Source organism: Eleutherodactylus coqui, chromosome 11 (assembly GCF_035609145.1).
Source record: "Eleutherodactylus coqui strain aEleCoq1 chromosome 11, aEleCoq1.hap1, whole genome shotgun sequence".
NCBI lineage: Eukaryota > Metazoa > Chordata > Amphibia > Anura > Eleutherodactylidae > Eleutherodactylus > Eleutherodactylus coqui.
In genome coordinates this window covers 80,514,338-80,536,302 of record NC_089847.1, presented here as the reverse complement: position 1 = coordinate 80,536,302, position 21,965 = coordinate 80,514,338, and the positions used below count along the sequence as shown (strand labels likewise).

Below are 21,965 nucleotides of genomic sequence, written 5' to 3'. Positions count from 1 at the left end.
GCTCATGTGTTTTTTCCATGAAAATGTCAATTAAAAAGTTTTAAAAGATTCATTCTTTTTGACTAAACAATGTTAGATCCATAGTTTTAAAGGAAAATATCAATTTTCAGATTCCACTAAATAGTCTTTATTGGACACTAGATTTATCCCATTTATTACAATACAACCACAATTACATGTTGCATAAAATTATATTATGTCGTATCCAGATTAAAGGGATTGTCCAGTTGTAAACTACTGATGGCCTATCCTCCTATAGCACATCAATAGTAGAACAGCAGGAGTCCTTTGCCCGTGGCTGTCCTCCGGGCCGCTGCGCTCATGCGTTAAGCAGATTTCTAAAAAAACAGTTCCATTCCCACTGCATTGGCCCAGCTTGGTGGGATGGGAATTTGACCTGCAATTGATGGGAATTTGACCTGCAATACTAAGCCAGCCCATTGCAGTGGGAATGAGCGGTCTGCTACCTGCAGAAATCAACGCCGTGTACTGGCCTGGACAACAGCAGGAAGGTCACTAGCTACAGATCTCTGTCAATTTATTGACAACCTATCCTGAAAATAGGCCGTCAAAAGTTACAACTGGACAACCTTTACCCCCTCTGTGACCTACATGTAAGTCACAGAGCTGCAGGGTAAGTATGCTGCATACTACGCAGATTATAGCTGTGTGAAACAGCTGACACCCGCTGCGATCAGAGCCAACTCCGATCACAGCGGTTTGACAGCTTACATATGTGATCAATCCTGACTGCATCATGTAAACTATCAGGAAGAAGGGGGGTGGCTCCCTGACCAACTCACCATCGTACTTTCCTGCCCGTGATGCAGCTGTGAGACGCCAATGGTTATTAGGGCCCTTGGCCTTGCAACCTTAGTTGCAGGGCTTAAAGGGGCTGTCTAGCGCCAAAACGTTTTTGTTTTTTTTCCCCATAGGCCCCCCGTTCGGCGCAGGACAACCCCAAAGGAGGTTTAAAAAAAAAAAACATTACTTACCCGAATCCCCGCTCTGCGACGTCTTCCTTCTTCCTACTTCTTCCTTCACCAAGATGGCCGCCGGGATCTTCACCCACGATGCACCGCGGGTCCTTTCCCATGGTGCACCGTGGGCTCTGTGCGGTCCATTGCCGATTCCAGCCTCCTGATTGGCTGGAATCGGCACACGTGACGGGGCGGAGCTACGATGACCAGCTCTCCGGCACGAGCGGCCCCATTCACCAGGAAGAAGACTGCACAGCGCAAGCGCGTCTAAAAACGCCAGAAGAAAGCGAAATTAGACGGATCCATGGCGACGGGGACACTAGCAACGGAGCAGGTAAGTGAATAACTTCTGTATGGCTCATATTTAATGCACGATGTACATTACAAAGTGCATTAATATGGCCATACAGAAGTGTATAACCCCACTTGCTGCCGCGAGACAACCCCTTTAATAGTTGATCAAAAATAAAATCTACTGTAATACTAAAATAGTGTAGAAAAGCTTAAATGATCACAAATGCAAGTACCCTATAGGAACTGAAAAGAAAAAAGTGTCACATTTCAAAAAAATTTGAAAAAAAGAAATATTAAAATTATTATTTTGTAGGGGAAATTAGTTAATGAAAAAGTCCAAAAACATAAAATCGGAATTGCCACATCCAAAAAAGCTCAATCTAAGTATTGCATTATTTATCTCACATTGGGGGAGACTGTAAACAAAGGAAAAAAATGCCACAACAGTGGTTTTCTTTGTTACCCTATATCTCAAAAATGGATTACAATGTGGTCAAAACTCAAAAAATAGTAGCCATAAAACTGCAGTATGCCTCACAAAAAGCCTTCACGCACCATTGAAATAAAAATAAGTTGTTTTTTTTTGGGGGGGGGGAGGGGGGGGGTATGAATATAATGGGAAGCAGCATTTTCTTTTTAAATTAAAACCCCCTATGCTGAAGTAGTAAACAAAATCCGTAAACTTTGTATTGCCATAGATGTACTGACCCACAGAATGAAGGCAACATCGCATTTGTTGCCTTGAAATTGTGATCTTGCAGTTTTCCCCCCATTTCATCCCACTTAATTTTTTTTTTTTAAGTTTTCCAAATACATTACATGCTGCATAACATGGTATCTTTAAAAATACAACTCTTTTCATAAAAAAGGGAGTCCTCATATGGTTCTGTCCACAGAAAAAAATAGCTGTTTGAGAGAATAGGGGTTAAGCAATTAAATTACAATATAAAAACACAACTAGCTCAAATTAAAAGGAAATTTTTTTGGGGGGATTGATGACTTTAAGCCAGTGTCAGATCTTTAGAGGTCCGACACCTGGCAACCCCACCGCCTTTTGTCAGGGCTCTTCTGTACTAGAATAAACACTGTTGTGTTGTGCAGCGGTCCGGTTGCATCAACTTAATTATAATATCAACACCAGTTATTACTGGAAAATCTTTATTTTTTTTACTTGGGGAATTAAAAAAAAAAGTTTTACTTGGGGAATGAAAAAAAGTTTTAACAGTTGTTAATTGTTACTTACGGGTTAAAAATTTTTTTTTTTTTTTTTACTAAGCAAACCCGAAACACACATCTAGACATTCTAGAATTAGAAGACAAAAACTCTTACCTATATTAGGGTGGTTTAGAACCTTCATTATTCGCACTTCTCTGAAGAGCTGTTAAAAAATTAGATCAAGCAGTGAAGCGAAACCAAATCAACAAATATCTTGTTCACAATATGTTTAACAGTCAGCTCCATTCTCCATGTACAAACAACTTTCTATGAACCAAAAGCTCAAGACAAAATAAGTAACTTTGTAATGTATCTTACTCCAAAAAAAAAAAGACTAAAAAAAAACAAAAAACAGAAAAAAACTTACCAGATTTAAAGCTTTCTTGAATGGGGAAGAAAAGGAAAGGGGAAGGAACTGCAGACAGACAGGGGCTCACAATGCTGCTACTTGTAGAGCTTTATTGTCTTGTACAGTGTTGCTGTGAATCCAGCACTCAAGTAATACTGCTGCAGCTTGTGTGTATGTATAAGGCCCCCTTCACATGGGCGACATGGCACTGCCGCAAGAAAATCGCAGCGATATTGCATCGCTGCTCAGTGCGATATCGCTGCATCTTCTCACGGCAATACCGCGATTTTGTAGCACTACAAAGTCGCATGTGGTGCTACAAAGTGGCGCGACTTTGTAGCATCACATGCTAGGATTTTCGGGGAGGGAGGGGGGCTTGAAATGCAAGTCCTACCCCAAAAATTAGCTTTAGCTGAAGAAAAAAACAACTATAAAATCACCTTTCCCGCATGCCACTGCAGCTTCTTCTTGGTCCCCGGCATGGTTTTTCTTAATCTTCTGGACGGGGAAGTGCTGACTGTGATTGGCTGACACTTAGCCAGTCACAGCCAGTGCTCGATGAATGACTGATTGAATGGCTGTGAATGGCCAAGCATCAGCCAATCCCAGCCAGCGCTTCAAGGAGGCGGGATTTTTTAATCCCGGGCCAGAAGATGAAAAGAAACAATGCTGGGACCCGGGTTAAAGCTGCGGCGAGCGCTTATAAGATGTTTTTTTTTTCTGCAGCTAGGGCTTAGATTAGGCTTTGACAGTAGGATTTCCTACTGTCAAAGTTGCATCGCACGAAAACCGCGTTTTCGTGCGATGCAACACAGAGGAAGACTCCATAGGGAAACATGGGCTAAAAAAACCTCGTGAGTCGCGGGTATATCGCCGGACCCACGAGGTTTTTGTGTTGGGTAGGGTTGTTGCATGCTTAAAATCGTTGCATGTGTGAAGGAGCCCATATGAAAGCATGGGCTTCACATACATGCTATTTGTAGCAACGCGACAATATGGCGTGCCTTTGACGCCCATGCGAAGGAGGTCTAAGAAATAGATCTGGGAGGAGGCCCTCTATAAAGGGAGACATCATTGCTACTAGTCTTCTGCTCCCTCCTCCTGCTCGCCTCTCCATAGACTTCTATGGGCTGCAGCTGATCCATCAGTGAAATGGGTGATTTCAAGTGTATGGATTAAACCAATTAACTGAGCGTGAGCAATGAGGCAGAGAGGAGTAGAAGTGACTGAAAAGTGGAGAAAAAGGCATTTTTCAATAATAAGATATATTATAAAAGTTTCTTTGGTTTAATTTCATTCCATACATGAATAGTACACTGTTTTTATGAGAACGCATAAATTGGTAATGTCACTTATGTAACAGCATCTTAAAAAGAACAAAAAAAAAAAAACTGAGTCAGTTGGTTTCCTAAACCAGGTGAGAGTCAATTTCAATTATCTGCATTCACACCAGAATAAAAAATTGCAAAAGCAGACAAAAGGAAAACCTCTTCGAAGTGTAAAACATCTGAAGCCAGTTTTCATTTTGACTCCCTTATAAAAGGGCATGCTTGGATCAGCCGAGTATGCATGTTTACGTCATTAGTGCAGTGCTCGGCAACTAATGGCTGTCCAGCTGTTCTAGAGCTACTACAACTTCCAGCATGCCCTGACCATTGGTGTAGCTTCCCAACCCAATTTAGGCCAAGTGCCCACGGTCGGGACGGAATATTGCGAACGATAGTCTGTCATGGGGAGCACTAATGTCAGTGCGATTGTCTGCGCCATTTTCCACCTATCTTAATGTACATAGCTATCCTATGAAAAACGTGTCATGCGTGCGATTTATCGCCGTGGATTGCGCTATGACAAAGTGCCCATGGACAGCCAGCCTTAGGCTTATCCAGTGCTGACAACACATTCAGAAGAAGGGAGAACACCAACGAATCTGAACTTCGGAAGCATACATTTTTCTTTCATTTTCCTTTTCAATCAAGGCCGGGAGCAAACAAGAAGCATAAAAGGAATCCAAAGAGCAAAGATGAAATTTGCTTTTTGGCCCCTTTTCCTGTGACCCTATTTTATTAAGAACCAAAAGAAGGTGTAATGGATTCCTCTGATGCTAGCGGGAATCTGTATATTGTTCTGTTTAAAAGACAAACACTGCATTAATAACCATCCCAGCTGAATCTCTGAAGGGATTATACTGCTAATAGATTCTTGTGTCCTCGGGGGACTGTGCAGCTTTAGAAGGAGTTCTACACAAATCTACAACTATTTCTTCATGTGATTGTATAAAGCACTCACTGTGCTATGTTCAAGTAATGCACCCTTATAGGATTTATTTTCTATTGTGTGGTGTTGGTGCATAGATCATGATTGGTGTAAAGTATCCTTCAAAGCGTCTTCAAGGGTCTCTTCCCAGAACACATCAGTGGCTGAGCAGCTATATTCTTCATGGCATTATAGGTCTTTGGAAATTGCAGAAACAGCAAAGTTATGATGTCAACATAATTTAAGACTGAAGCTTCCAAAAACCACCTCCAGATATTGTTGTCACCTAATATTAGAAATCAGCACAGCCTCAGCTATGACGCCGGCACACAGCGGCTGGGAATGTCAGCACAGAGGAGGAGAACCTAGTCAAAAAGGAAAATTCCAGTTCAGACTGGAGTTCTGCTTCAAAGCATACCTAACTTTTCAGAATAAGTGACGTGTGTGTGCATGAGGAACAACAGTTTGACCATTATATAACCTGTATCTTGCATTTTCACCAATTCTAGGGTGTATCTGATTCTCAATTCTCTTAGAACTGGTGGGAGGAGCCTGTCTGTCTCCCTTTTCCCCTCTGCTCTCTATGCAGTTCAATAACTCCTCACCCATGTGCACATCATCCCACGTCCTCAGTCTGTTAATCATTTGACAGCATGCTAGGAAGAAGAGTGACCCCTAGTGGCCAGCACTGCAGTTAGTTTTCAACTCTACTGTCATTTTAGGCAAACAGCAGGTTTGCTAGTTCTCACACTAGCTAAACATAAAAAAAAAAAAAATAAATAAAAAGGGTTCTCCTTGGCCATCTTTTGACCCAATTTTTCCCCCCCTTTGTTAATTTTTCCATTGTAGCACCTGTGTTTTTTTTTTTTGCGGGGCAACCTGAAGTTTTTATTGGTACTATTTTGGAGTGCAACTTTTTGATTGTAAGGCTGTGCATCAAATGAAATAGATTAGAATAAAAATCAAGAGTTTTCAGGCCTGCAGCTTAGTTCTGCTAAATCAAACTCTTAGTATAAATTAGTACCATAATACAGATAGGTCCATCAATAGTTGATAATCTCAAGTGTCGGACCCCAGACTAAGGCCGATCAGCCGCCTGCTATCATTCCACTACACACTAGGGTGTAAAAATTAATGAGAGCTGCTCCTGCAATTACAAGTACTGGCCATTACACAGAGGTTGGAGCAGTAGCTTCCATGCCGTACGATGAACGTCAGGAAAAAAAAAAAAAAAACAACGCCAGAAATGCCCTTTCTTCATTACCCCGTCACAAAGAAAAAATGCAATAAAAAGCGATCAAAAAGTCATATGTATTCCAAAGTGGTACCAATAGAAACGACAAGACCCCTTGCAAAAAATGAGCCCTCGCACAACTAGGTCGATGGAAAAATAAAAAAGTTATTGCGCAGGGAAGGTGGTGGCAGAAAATTTAAAAAAAAATTAAATATTTCTTAAAGAAAAAATTACAAGTAGTACAGCAAAGAAGAAAAAAAAATCTACTATACAAGTTTGGTGACGTAATCGTACTGACAAAATAAATCATAGAATCAAGTTAGCATGTGATTTTTGTTGGTTCGATGCATTGAAAGATGGTGGAATTTCATATTTTTCCCCCATTTCTCATTTAGAATTTTTTAAGTTTTTCATTATATGGTACATTAAATACCATCATTGAAAAATACAACTCGTACCACAAAAAACAAGCCGTCATACAGCTGCGTTGATTGATAAAGGCATTACAATTTTTTTTAACGGGGGGGGGGGGGGGGGGGGGGATGGGACAAATAGAAAACAAAAGCGCTCCGTCACTAAGGGGTTAAATGCTCTGCGTTACCAAGCCATTAACTGGAAGAGAACCACCAACAAGGTTCGCAAAACTGAGACCCAAGACCATGAATGTGGTGAGCTGTTCCAAGTTGCATTCCACTTCAGAACACATCTATAGCTGGGCCCACTGCCGTACTACTGTGTGACATCATTTGGTGTTTTACATACAATAGACAGTGTTAAAATATATAAAAAAGGACAGCAAACAATCAGAAAAAGTCAAAGACTCAGAAGCATCTGAATGTGATATTGTATAACTGCCTGGATCAAAGGGGTTGAGCTTTCTTTTGCAGTACTGTCTACACCCCTCTCCTCCACATGAACACAAATCTGCTGATCTGTTTAACCCCTTAGTGACAGAGCTTTTTTGCTTTTTTCCCCACTTATTTTTGTTTTTTCCTACTCCCTTTCAAAAAATTGTAGCTCCTTTATTTATCCATCGACGTCGCTGTATGAGGGCATGTTTTTTGCGGGCCGAGTTGTATTTTTCAATGGCACTATTTATTGTACCATATAATGTACTGAAAAACGGTTAAAAAATTCTTAGCGGAGAGAAATGGAAAAAAAAGAACGACATTCCACCATCTTTCAGTGCGTCCTGTTTCTACGGCGCACAAACTGCAACAAAAACGACTTGATATTTTTATTCTATGGGTCAGTACGATTACTATGATACCAAACTTATATGGTTTTTTTTGCTGTAGTACTTTATTTTTTTTTTAAAGATATTTAATTTTTTTCAATTATTTTCTGCGGTCATTTTGTGCGCTCAATAACTTTTATTTTTCTGTCGACGTAGTTGTGCAAGGGCTCAATTTTTGCGGGATGTTCTGTAGTTTCCGATAGTATCAATTTGGAATACATACAACTTTTTGATCTTTTATTGCATTTTTTCTGGAAGACAGGGTAACTAAAAAAGTGTATTTCTGGCATTCTTTTTTTTTCCCGGACGTTCACCGTGCAGGAAAAATAATGCACTACTTTGATAGATCGGACTTTTACGGCCGCGGGGATACCAAATACATATTTTTATTTTATGATTTAGATTTTTTTAGTAATTGATATGGCAAAAGGGGGGCGATTTAAACTTTCATAACTTTTTTTTTTTACAATTTAAAAAAACTTTATTGATCTTTTTTCTTACTTTACTTTGAAGTCCCCCTGGGGGACTTTAACATGCGATGCTTTGAACGCTCCTGCAGTATGACGTAATGCTATAGCATGACGTAATGCTGTAGCATTACGTCATACTGCTTTTTTACAGGCAGTCTATCAAGCCACCTTGTGTGGATGGCTTGATAGGCAGTCTGCTAAGGCAGCCCTGGGGCCATTCATTAGGCCCCCGGCTGCCATGACACCTGCACGGCTCCCCCGATCTCACCGCGGGGAAGGGGGGGGGGGGGGGGGTGCGGGACCCCCAAACAGCGTTCGGGGGATTTAAATGGCGCTGTCAGAATTGACAGCGGTATTTAAAGGGTTAATAGCCGCGATTGGCCGAACGCGGCTATTGCCCGCGGGTGTCAGCTGTAATAAACAGCTGACGCCCGCGCTGTATGGAGGGAGATAGCGGCGCTACCTCCCTCCATACACGTCCTGCAACAGCAGGATGTAGTTTTGCGATAGCGCCGTCACTAAGGGGTTAATGAAAGTTGTCGGAACCCTGGTTACACCCGTACGTCCTCTGAGCACCACTTTTATTTGCTGGTTTGTTATCCCCACAAAAGGTTGATAAGTGGAGAAATCTAGATGGTTCTGGGGTCTACATATGCATGGATATTGGAAGATATCCACGGACTTCGTGTGGCACTATCTGGTGAAGCAGTCCTGTGGATCCCTAGGGGCACTTTTACACAGAGCGACAATCATTCATCCGAGCAAAGGAGGTCACAGTTCTATTGCTCGGGCACTCAGTTTAGTCAAAAAATAAATAAATAAAAAAAAAATATATATATATATATATTTTTTTTTAACAAGATTGTTCGGTTCCCTGCACCAGTCAATGAGAACGACAGAGCGATTGGCGTTTAAACTGATCGATCAGCGAGCCAGCCAACAATGATTTTTATGCCTGCATGAATGATGAGCAATAATTGAGCAACCATTGGCTGGTGTATTTTACATCAATTACTTTTGGCGCATTGAGTTTTCCAGCATGTTGCTTTATCATGAATTTGGATGCAGTAAAAACTATCAGTGTAACCATCTTAAAACTGTAATTGCCCCTTCAGAAGAGATTAAGTACTGCTGCCTAGGGCCCTTTTACATGGGCTGACAGTCGGGCAAATGACTGGACGAGCGCTGACGTCACTGCTAAGGTAGTTGGCACTCGTGCAGAGCGTTTACACTGACAGACTTCCCCGCTGGATCGCAGGCTTCTCGCTCAGCGCCTCATCTTCACAGCGTTTACAATGAACAAAAAGCCGGCAATCCAGCTACGGTTTTCATAGTGACCGAAAGTCAGCGATAAGAACCTGTGAATGAATAGTCAGCGATGTTTTTTGTATGTACACTGCACAATTGTCACTCAAATTAGTTTGTTTGAACAAACTGTGAGCGATAATCGTCCCTTGTTAACAGCCCATAGCACCATGTACCAGATGACATTGCTCGCCTTTCCATATCTCTCCCGTGCTGGCTGTGAGGGTAATTCTGCTGGCATGCCATTTCACAAAACTCCAAATAGTAGCAAACATCTTTCCACTTACCTTTTGCAAACTAGAAGAATTTAATTGTGTTTTGTCTATAATTTTTACAGCAACCTAGAAACACAAAAACAGAATAGTTAAATTTTACACCAATAAGACCGGCCTGTTTAATTTATTGGGGCTCTAAGTGTTTTTTTAGATCATACAATAAAAAAGGTAGAAAATCTAAACTGCACTGTCCATGACGTCGGGCTTTGTACGCTCCCCAGTAAAAGTGCTGAAGGCATCTCTATTGATCAGTCTCTGAACATGGCTTTTGGCAACTTTTATTATGATGTATGTGGCTATCTAGATGCTGGGACTATGTGATCCAGAACTATAGCTCACAGGGTTAACATTCACAGTGATCATTTTACTCATCTGATGACACTGCCATCATCTGGAAAGAAGGCAAACACATCAGAAATACTCAGCCGATAGAGAGACACAAGTCATGGGTGACCTCCCTTCGAAAGACCGTCCCCAGAAACATCGTTCATCCTTCGCCCAGTGTCATTGAGCGCGTACAGCCTTGACTAGTCTGGACTAAAAGGTATATAACTGTCGGCGAAAGCTTTCTTCCCCACCCAGTTTATCATTCAATCATCAGACTTTCTTAATCTAACATGTATGGTCACCTTAAAAAAAGGTAACCAGTCATCGTATCTGCGTCCCATAAACTACCTTATGGGACTTAAACATTAGGGACCAGGGAAAAGTGTTACCCCAAAAATAAAACAGTGTCTTGTATTAATTTTGGTTTAAAAAGGTTTAACTTTTTTACATGTGTAGCTGCCTAGACACTATTTAAATTGACTTTTAATGAACTGTTAGCAGGGCTTAATTTTGGAGTAGGGCTTATATTTCAAGCATCCTCAAAAAGCCTGAAAAATCATTTTGCATCCTCAAAAATTCTGGAAAATCATGCTGTCTTATTGGGAAACGGGGTAGATACTCACGGGGTGCCCCAATGACAGCGTGACTCATTTCACCGGGCTATGTGCGCACCCTCCCAAACATCTCTATAGGGAGTGCACACTTATAGCTGGCAGAAAAGAGAGACAGTGTGTGCTCACAGCAACTTCACCGGGGTCACAACGCTAGAATGGGGCACCCAGCGAGTATCAAGCACCGCTGCTTGTTCTCCAACGTTTGAACCCCACAATGTAGTTTACGCAACTGTGATAACAGGTTCACTCTAAGGCCCAAATTTGAATTGTGGACAATGCACAGTTCAAGCTGCTCTACTAGAAGACATGGGCGTTCGCAGCTGAATTAACGCATGCAGATTTGTTTTGCAGACCTTTTGGTCCGGAAAACAAAATCGCAGAATGCTCTATTATGCTGCTGCTCCCGCAGGGACGGCTTCCATGAAGTCAATGGAAGTTGTCTGGTCCGGGGCCGGTCTCCAATTGAATTGCGGAGGGGCCAGAAATTCCGCGGGTAAGCAGACTTAAAAAAAAAATATATATATATAACTGTATTGTGCATGTGTGGCGGCGCACCGGCTGGCGCTTTTGTACACATCTGCAGGGAAGACAGGTAAGCACTTCCCATGGTCCCGAGCAGGGTCGGTTTCCCCTGCGGGCTCCCGCATGCATAATCCGACTCGCCCGTGGACATGAGGCCTAAGGATGATAAGTTTACATGTGGCATGACACTATGCAGCGCGTTCTGACTGATATCAGAGTTGGTCTTCCAGTAACATGCTTACCTCTTTTCCAGTTAAAACATGGCGAGCTAGCTTGACCTTTGCGAAATTGCCCTTGCCAATGGTTTTGAGAAGACGGTAGTTTCCAATATGTGGCTGTTCATCTGCGGATGTTGGAATGGAGGTGCGACATCTCAGCATATTGGGTTTGCTATTGCCGCCCCCACTACTTGTCTTCGAGTCAGCGTGACCCAACGCAGGCTGCAAAGTTTAAAAAAAATAAATAAAATTAGTGTTTTCAGCCACTTAGTTAAAAAAAAAAAAATCACAAATACAATGTATCTGGACAAATATACTTTTCCAAAGGTGTGTAAATTAAATTAAAACCAGAAAGCACAGAAATGGCCGATTGACTATTAAGTAATGCCTGTGGGGGTGGCTTGATAGAATGCCTGTCAGATTGCGGCAATGTAATACTATGGCATTACATTATACTGCAGGAGTGATCTTTAAAGATTGCAAGTCCAAGCCCTCTGTGGGGACAAAGGAAAAATGCTTATTAGGAAAAAAGTAAAAAAAACAAAAAAACAAACACAAAAAACACATCCTTTTCCCAGATTAAGGCCGCCTGCACACGGGCGGAAATCCCGCGGCGGGATTTCCGCCGCTCAAAGCCTGCATAGGAGTGCATTACAATACGCACTCCTATGCAGACGGACGCGGTTTGGCCGCGCGAAGTGTCGCACGGCAAACAAACCGCGGCATGTCCTATTTTTGTGCGGGGCTCGTCTCTGCAGGCGCTTGGGTCGGGTCCTGCGGCGAGAATTCTCGCCGCCGGGTCCGACCCGCTCGTCTGCAGGCGGCCTTATAATTTAAAAAATAAACCACAACATGAACATTTGGTTCACTGTGTCTGTAAAAGTATGATCTATCAAAGCAATTTATTGGTCCTGCACACCAAATGTCATCAAAATACACAATGTCAGAATTAGTTGTTTTTTTTCCCCCTCTTTTGGTCACATCGTCACCAAGAAAAAAAAAGGAATAAAAACGCAATCAAAAAGCCGTATGTACTCCAAAAGGGGGCCAATAGAACTACAGAACTTTCAGCAAAGAAATGAGGCCCAAGATAGAATTAAATATTTGTTATTCCACTACGGCTTCCAATGAGTTTTCAAAAAAAATAAATAAAAAGTTTCCGTTTGTGTACATAGTTTGATTTTTCTATTTAACGGAAGAAATAGCGCAGTCTGCAGTACTAATTCTTCCACAGAAAAAAACAAACCAAATTAAATTAAAAAAACATTTTTTCAACCCAATTGAAATGAATGAGTGAGAAATGGAAGCGTTTAATTCACTTAATTCAGTTTCCGTGCTCCAAAGATGCAACAGAAACAAAAAATCCCTAAGGCTGTCTGCACACCGCAGAGCCGGATTCCGGCTCTGACCGTGGCAGACGATCCTGCGTACCTGTATTTTCTCTATCTGTACTGTGGATGGTCACAGTGAACCATTGGACATGTGAAGCACAGATTTTTTTTCTCGTGCCGTTACTAGGCGATGATTTGGAATCCACAACCTGTTCGCAATGTTAAATGCAGACGTGCTGCGGGTCGGACAGCTTCCATTGATGTCAAATATGGAGCACGCTGCGATTTTTTTCTCCGCGAGCAGAAATCAATTGAGTGTGCAGGAAGAATCAATTTCCCACAGCATGTTATAGACTTATTTGTGGTGCGCCGCAGCCCAGTGTAAGGCAACTGACCGCCACCAGGTGTGTATTTATTTTTATGAAGTGCAACTAGGGCTTATTTTCAGGGGAGGGCTTATCAGTGTAGATCTTTTGGAGAAACACTGTAGAAGCAGGGCAGACCCCGCAGTAGTGAATATTGCCTGTCTGGGTCAAGCACTTCTGGTTTTAATTTTCCTACAAAGGAGGAGTCTAAAAAAGCAGAAGCCGTGGTGTGAATCAAGCCTAATAAAGCTTTTCCATTACCCAAAAACAGAATCCTTTCTTGAAAAGAACTGTTCTTTTCCTGTCATAGTCCATGAAGGAAAGTTTCAAACAAAAGTTAGTGTTAAAAATAAAATAAAAAGGAGAAATAGGAAATAATGCAGTTTATTGTAGCAAAGTGTGACCATGATATAAAACGTTAGCCAACAACTCTAACATGTGGCCTCCACCAGGGAAGTCCGATCAGGACCGTATGAAGGACACCTCCATATTGGCTAACGCTTCATGTAGCATTTAAATCTAGAATAGCTTTAATATCACCCAACAAGAAATCATTTGGATTCATAGCTCCGTTTAGGTTTTTCAGCCGGCAAACAAACAATTGCCGGGTGATCAGTGAGTCAGGTAAAGCCGGATGAGGGACAAGCCTGAGCAAGCGGTGTGAAGAGCAGGGGCTGGGCATGTGCTGCCGGAGCCTTATAACCTCCTAGAGACGGCTAATTGCAAGGAATGAAGCAGTAGGGAAGGGTAGGAGGGTGGAGAGGAGAAAAGTTATTCAAGGTTGATCTCCGTGCAGTCACTCTACAGTACAGGGGTGCGTGGGCAGAGGAGGAACAGGGGGAGGGCAGACTTCAGAAGACATTGGAAGATAAACAGAGGAAGGCAGCCAGCTGATGACCTGTTTGTCAGTGAATACCAGGGACAGACTCATGTACTCGGCATAGGCAACTCGGGTCCATAAAAAACATACACATGCAGTGAAAATGGTGCTACTGTTCTTCATATTCATACTACATCTGTGAGCCATCCTTTTCACGCAAAAAAAAAAAAAAGGGGGGGGGGGGGGATAGCCCATGCGGTCCACATAACGCCTTAAGGCCACCTGCTCATGGGCGAATTTGAATTGCGGAATCCGGAGCAGACGACCGCTATGGATTCCACAGCAAATACCACCCATAGCATGCAATGCAAAACAGATTCAGTATCACAGAATGCTCCATTTTACTGCGGATTCCGCATGGACAACAGGAGTTTAAAAAACAAATTAAAAATCTGTCCTGCGCACAAGTCCCTGTTTTGAAATGCATCCACACACATTACGGTAAAATTCATGGGATTTGATGCAGAATGCACACCAATTCTGCACCAAAGCCTTTATTGGAAACACGCGACAGTCTGTACGGTGCAGAATTTCCTTCCGCACCTGGAAGAAAAAAAAAAAAAAAATTAAAAATGGCATGTCGCTTCTTGATGAGGGTTTTGCAAGTGGCTTTGCTTACTGAAAAGGGCAACAATGCACGCGCCAATCCACGGGTGTCCATATACAGGGCCGTGGGATTTCTGCCGCAGTTTTTAGAGGATTACTATTTTTTTTTCCCCGTCAGTATACAGGAGTGACTTCATAATGAGTTAAAGTTTTCATCTTTTATGAATCATGACACAGCTTGTGGAGTTGTAAAACTGAACCCCACGTTCCTTACTTACTATGTATTTTTCCCTGATGCCAACAGAGAACCAGAAAGTATGATTCATCGAGGGATGTTATGTTACTTATTATTTGTTCTGTATTTTTACATTTATAGAGGCGGTGCTTTGAATAAACTCCATTTAAGGCCCGGGTGTCACAAACGCATTTTGCGCACGTAATACGCAGTAACCAGAGCCCATTGACTTCAACAGGTTTGTTCACATAAGTGTATTTTGCATGCACATTTGGTTTCTGCAAAAATATATGCAGCATGCTCTATCTGCCTGCGCACGCACGTGTGCGCAAATAAACATGCCCATGTGACGCCAGCCTAAGGCTTGTAGACAATGTCCAACCTCTGCAGAAACAGCTTCATTTCAGATTTTACTGTTTTAGATTTGTAATTTGTCCAAAATAGTTAATATATAAATATAAGAAATTACACAGTTCAACATGCATCCCATAGTCTAGTTTTTCAAGAACTATTATTTCTACATTATATAAAGAATACAGTTTAACAAAAGTTAAAATTAGGGAAAAAAAAACTCCTAAAAGTACATGTAAAAATAAAGACCTTTTCAGACTTTGCACACCACTCTAACGCCGCCTGCACACGGCTGGAGCTGGATTCCACATGCGGTAGAGCCAGAAACCGACCCCGACAGCAGCCGGCGTCCACACGTACCAGTCTTTCTCTTCCTCTGTACTGCGTATGGTCGCAGTGAGCCGTCAGACATGCGCAGTAGAGATTTTTTTTTTCTTCAAATGTTTATTTTTCCCGCGCAGTTGCTAGGAGATGATGCGGAATCCATGACCTTTCTGCAATGTTAATTGCAGATGGGCTGCGGGTCGGATGGCTTCCAATTTTTTAATGGAAACCGTCCGCACGGAACCCACGCAAAAAAAACAAAAAAAAACACAAAAACACATGATGCCATTTATTTTCCTCTGCTCACGGTAACTGCAGTTGGTTTACACAAGTGTGCAGGAAAAAGCTATTTTCCATAGCAGGCTGTGAACTGTATTCGCTGCGGATCCCTTGTGCGGACGCCCGCCACGAATTCTGCAGCAAAAAATTCCTTTGTGTACGGGCGGCCATAGGCTGCTCTCACAGAACCCACTTTTTACAGTAAACAGTGTTTGGAATGTTTAGAATCGCCCATTTAAGCCCATGGGTGCATAAGAAAAAAATAATAAAATTACATGCAAGTCCTTTTTTTTCCCCCCCATTCACCCCTTAACTTCAAGAAGTGCTTTAAATTACATCAATTGGGTAACTCACCGTTTTATTTTTCACGCAAGTCGTCAAACAGAAGTAAACCGCGTATAGCATACACTCAGTGAGAAGTCGGTCATTTTATCACTGACCAAAATACATGCGTTCAGAAAACTCCACGCGAAATCGCAGCATTTTACAGGGACTTCGCGCTACGCTTTCAAACGTATGTAACAGCGTTTGACAGTATTTAACGCACCACATCAATTGTAACAGGTAATGAGGTGCATTACAAAAGTGTTAATACACAAAAATAGAGCAGACCATGCACTAAAATCGCTGCGTTCGAGCACTGGCCTCTGAGGGTCCAATGGAAATCAATGGCGGATTACCGCAGATAGCGTAACGTTCGGTGGCGCCGTGCTAATTGCGGTAAAAAGCAGGAAGTGTGAGCGGCCTAAATTCTAACTTTTCAGCAGGCATCACATTATCACTAGCAGGATTACACCGAAGTATACTATACTAGTCAAACGAATAGCATAATCTTAGATGTTGTATTGACATAAAGGGGGGCTTCCTTTCTCAAAACTGTAAAAATAATAAAAATAAAGTGTACCCATAGTGATAAATCCCAGCACAGCTTTCACTTTACCAGGGCAGTTGCAGAAATGAAAGCTGGGCTCTGATTGCTTGCAATGGGCAAAAAGGCAGTTATTCTATTACTGTTTTGATAAATTAGGCGCATTCATCACTGCACTCAGAGCATGCTCTGCCTGTTTGTTATTGCCTGGAGCATCTCTGGAGCACGTGCTCCGGCTGTTCATTACTGGAGCATATTCCAGAGTGCGCTCCATCCAAAATAAGGGTTGAGAGCAGAGCGTCAAAGTGGCGCACCGAGTGCAACCACTGTGATGCAATGTATCTTGCACACTTAGTAAACCATGAGAGAAGCAGCACAGATGTAGCCAGCAGTCAGAAGCCACGGCTAGACGTTATTTTGTTGGCTCACTCTAGATTTAACACTTAACAAGTGAACATTAATGCTCAGGTTGTTGCTATTAATGGACTAACAATTTACAACATCGTTACATCTGCTTTAGGCTAGGTTCACACGGGGAACATTTGCCACAGTTTTTCCGTTGCAGTTTTTCCGCAGAAGAACCACTTCTGCGGCAAAACCGCTTTAAAAGGTTTTTTGGCTTGTGGATTTTGGCCGCTTTTTTGCCTTGGAAAATCCGCAAGCGTTTTTTTTCGCAGTGCTTTTTTACTTTTGCAGCGCATTTAAGTGCGGATTTTGCTGAAGAATCCAGAAGAATTGACATGCTGCATATTCTAAAACCGCGCCGCAGCTGCATTTCTGCACTGCGGCAGTCAAAGAAATTCCGCTCTGTGAGAGCAGCTTTTTGGCCAAACACTATTGCACTGCAAATGCAGCAAAACCGCAGCAACTCTGAACTGTGTGAAGCCAGCCTTAGGCCGGGCTCACAGGAGCAAAGCTCACAATGTGCGGGCTGCGAGATCTACATTTCACAGCCCGCACTAATATACATCTGTCGCAGCCTTTAAGGCCTCCTTCACACGGGTGACAAAGTCGTGCGATTTTGTAGCGATGCTACAAATCGCATGCATGAGAAGCCCATGGTTTCCTATGGGTTCCTTCACACGAGAGGTTTTGTAGCATGCTACAAAACGACACACAAACCTCACAGGTCCGGCGATATGCCCTCTACACGCTAGGTTTTGTAGCCCATGATTCTCTATGGAGTCTTGCGCTCTGTTGCATTGCACGAAAACGCGGTTTGCATGCAATGCGATGCAACTTTGACAGTAGCAAATGCTACAAAGTCGCGTGATTCCGTAGCGTCACATGCGACTTTGTAGCGCTACAAAATCGCAGTATTGCTGTGAGAAAATTGCTGCGATATCGTACAGTGCAGCGATGCAATATCGCTGCGATTTTCTCGCAGCGATGCGGTGTCGCCCGAGTAAAGGAGGCCTAAAACAAAAATTAATGCAGAAGGACCTGTAACCAACAAAGTTAGGCCCCAGAAACCCGGTATTTTCTTGCCCATGTGCCCTGACTGAACGCAGACACACGGACTGATTAAAGTTGGGCCATTCACAGACATGAGAGTCTATGGGAGAGTTTAAAAATAAGCACACACAGGGAACACGGATTTACATGTGTGTGCACTGCGTTTATGTATGTTGCCGGTATACAATAAAAAAGGGAAAAAGGTGACAGCAATTGGCCCCTGCTGCGTTTTTCCCCTTTTTTGGACATTTGAAAAAAAACAAAAAATAATGAAACATGAATGGCACATGGATGTAAAGAAAACACACTCAACAAAACCGGCAACACGCACATACATGCAGTGACACTCGTCCTTTTTATGGATTAAAATTGTATACACCCCAAGTAAATAAGCCCTGGAGTGTAGCTTCATGTGAGCGATCAAGATCTCGTCACAAGAAAAAACTAGGTAAAATGGCATTCGTTCCTGCGACTTCAGCTTTTTCTCGCAAAAATATCGCTGCCGTTTGAGATTCTCACTCATTTTTAGTGCGAAAGTCGATTGGAATTCCTAATGTTAAAAACGCACACAAAAAAAAAAGAAGAAAGAAATGCGCAAGTTTGTGTCATGTGATAAAAAGGGAAACACGGCCAATAAAAGGCCACAGCGCCATCGTTCTTAACTCCTGGGTGCCATGGCCAGGCGAATGCATTGGGGGCGCTGCAGCGATCACGTGATATTTGGTGACATCTCTAACACACCCCAAGATGATTATGGCAGGTTAAACAAAATCAAGGGGAAGGGTGTGACCCTGCAGACAACCCTTGTTAATGCACAGATATGCTCTGTTGCGGCGATTGTATTGGCACATATGTTGTCTGTTAAAGCCCTTAAATGGTGAAAATCAGCTTCTACCTCTGGGTCCATATTGGGGAAGACTGATGGGCTGAACTGGATGGACGTCGGACCTTTCAGCCTAACCTACTGTGTTATGTTATAAAATAGAAAGCAAGAGATTATCTGGCTTTAAATCCTTAAAGGGGATGTATCGCCTACATTAGTTTTGAGTCCTACATGCTGTGAGCCACTAACGTAATATCGGACTGGAGCTTTGCATTTCTTTAGCCATCTCCACATAAGCTTATAGAAACAGATTTCTTTGTCTCTTGCTGCACCAAATCCCGTTAAAGGTCTTTTTAAGATATAAACTGCAAATCTCCACTAAAGCTCCTTAAAGCTCGTTGATTCACAACATTCTGGCTAATATAAAGTAGCCGAGAATCCCATTAAAGATGATGTGGGTTAAAGCTACTAGTGCCCAGGCCTGGAGGACGGCCTGCCGCTGACGTTACTGCTCTGGTTAACCCCTTAAGGGCAGAGGATTTGTGCTCTTTACAACTAATAGAAAAACGGGTTAGTTTACTTGGTTTAATGCCTATAAATGTGAAATACTGCAATGCCAGACCTGCACGGGCCATTACTGAAGAGCGGGAAAAATGAAGCAAAAAATGAGAAAACCAAGAGCCAGCTTTGCCAGTCTTAAAATCCTAGATGCCACCAGAAGATTTGCAGAATATCTTGAATGAACAGCAACTAGTACATTAATCCAAGTGGATATCATGCATTATACACACCCTACCTCCCTGGTTAGGCCACACAATATAGGTAGATTCCCTAACTTCAGGATCTGGTTACTAATAGGTGAGACATTCATATGCCACATGATGTAACGCCGCCAAGTCAGGGCCAATTCACATGGCTGTATTTTCAAGCAGCATGCTGTCCATGTATTTCGGAGACAGCACACAGCCCCAGTAAAGCCTATGAGGACATTCACGTGAAGGATCCTTCCCACGGACAGATGGTCTGTATGGAGGGGGGATGCTGCATGTCCCATTCTCATCAGTTTTCACGACTGACAATAAGACATGCAATGTGTCCACAGAGATCAGATGGCACATTAACTTGTCTGTCTGATGCGAGTTGCGCCCGAGATGGTTAGGCACAATTTACTTACAGCTGTGTGAATCCAGCCTTATTGCCTCCTTATGCTAAGATCATGTACTTACGGAGGTTTTCAAATCTTTATTAAAAAATAAAAAATTAACACTTCGCAGGGTAAGGAATGCCATAAAAAGTAAAATAAAGCCATCAGTCCTCTTCCCACAGGGTTCGCTGTCCAGCTCCGATTACCTGGTTTCCTACACTTCGGTCCATTCTGAAAAAGGAAGCTATGATGTAACGTTCATTCACATGACTGCTGCAGCCAATCGTTGGCCTCAGAGGTCACATGCTATTCATGCACACATGGCCAATGAATTGAGCACATAGCTGCAGCTGTCACATGAGCGATGACATCATTGCTCTAGTTTGCTGCAGATGGCCTTCATTGAAAAAAAAGAAAGAGGCAACGTCAGCACCACACAAAATACTGACGGAGGGAGGCCAGAGACCTCAATAGGATGCAGACTTCCAGATGCTTGACAGACCGCAGCAGCGGTTGAAACGTTGCCTGTATGCAGTGGACCCAATAAAGAATACGTCTTCTAGTGATGTGAAGTTTATGCATTGTTCTATGTGCACCCCATAAGCTTCTTGATTATTCTTGGGCCTCCACTCAAGTCAATGGAGGCCGTTTGACCCACAGCCCATATGCAATGGCTATACGGATAGGCCGCAGGTACCTGCGTCATCACCTAGCAACGGCGTGGGAAATCCAAATTATAAAAAAAAAATCTGTACTGCACATGGACGAATGATAAATGAACAAATTATTCATTGTTCAATCATCGGCCAGGTTTAGACCGAACAATTTTCGCAGAGTTCAATGCTAATTATTCCGTGTAGAAGGGCCCCAAGTCACTCTGACACCTCTAGCAGTGGTTTATCTCCCATGGGAACAAATGTTTGACCATGTTGAAATCTAAAACATGCCCATCTTCCATCCAACACGTTAATGGGGAACAGACAAGCTCGTCAGATACAGTTATCAGCGATTTGATTAACTTTTTTCAGCTTAACGAGGTGTTTTTTCATCAAAATGTTACATCTTTCAATTAGTAAATAAAGCCTTCTGTCCAAGTCAGGTTTTAACCCCTTAACGCTACAGGATGAACATTTACGTCCTGGAGGTTAAGGGTTTGTATGGAGGAGGATACGGGGTCAATCCCGCACCCTACAATGCAGGGTGCCAGCTGTTTCTTACAAGCAGCACCCGCCTGCAACAGCAGCGCCACTGATCAGAGCCATTAACCCTTCAAATGCCCGGATCTATGTTTTGGGGCTCCCGTACTGCACCCCGCGATCACTGCAGGGCACCGAGCAGTGACATGACAGCCAAGGGCCTTCTGAAAGACCCCAGGGCTGCCTTTGCAAATTGCCAATCAAGCCATGCCTGCCCTGGAAATATTGCAAATTTAAAAAACAAACAAAAAAACAGAATTGCGCTTTTGGTCATCCCCATCCTCAAGAGTAAGGGGGAAAAAAAAAAAAGCAAAGTCAACTGTACTCCAAAAGGTTACTAATGGATGTCCCACAAAAAAAATGAGCCCTCGCATAACTAGGTCAACGGGGAAAAAAATAAATAGTTACAGCTGTCAGAAGATAGCAGCAAAAAAATTAATACAGATCGTTGGCAAAAAAAAAAAAAAAAAAATGGTACAAAAAACCCAAAACTATATAAATTTGGTATCTTAGTAGTCATACTGAACCATAGAATTAAGTTACGTGTCATTTTTTGTTACAGAAACTGGACTCCTCCCCCCCTTCCTCAAAAGATCGGAGTTGTGCGTTTTATCTACTTCACTTGTAATTTAATTCTAAGTTATAACTTGTCCCGCAAACACCGCCCCCCCCCCCCAAAAAAAAAAAAACCCCTGACATCTACGTTGATGGATAAATCAAAAAAGTTATTTTTAAAAGGAGGGGAGGAAAAAATAATGTGTGTGTTGGGGGATAAAGGGCAGCATCCTTAAGGGGTTAAATGCTTCTCTATGGGTTAGGGTGGCTTTACAATGAACAACTATCAGCCAAAAGAAAGGTGGCGAGTCCTGTGTTT

The 21,965-nt window shown here is 42.5% G+C and overlaps 1 protein-coding gene across 9 annotated transcripts in view; it reads right to left on the bottom strand.

The window, feature by feature from the left end:
* The window catches only part of MARK2 (microtubule affinity regulating kinase 2), a 152,231-nt gene that overhangs the window by 50,868 nt on the left and 79,398 nt on the right, over positions 1 to 21,965 (bottom strand). For all 9 annotated transcript variants that reach the window (XM_066582770.1, XM_066582773.1, XM_066582776.1 and 6 more), the window contains exons 2-4: positions 11,319 to 11,516; positions 9,626 to 9,679; positions 2,605 to 2,653 (exon numbers count right to left, since the gene is read on the bottom strand). In XM_066582770.1, coding sequence (XP_066438867.1) covers positions 2,605 to 2,653; positions 9,626 to 9,679; positions 11,319 to 11,516 — 301 coding nt within the window. The remainder of the gene's footprint in view (positions 1 to 2,604; positions 2,654 to 9,625; positions 9,680 to 11,318; positions 11,517 to 21,965) is intronic.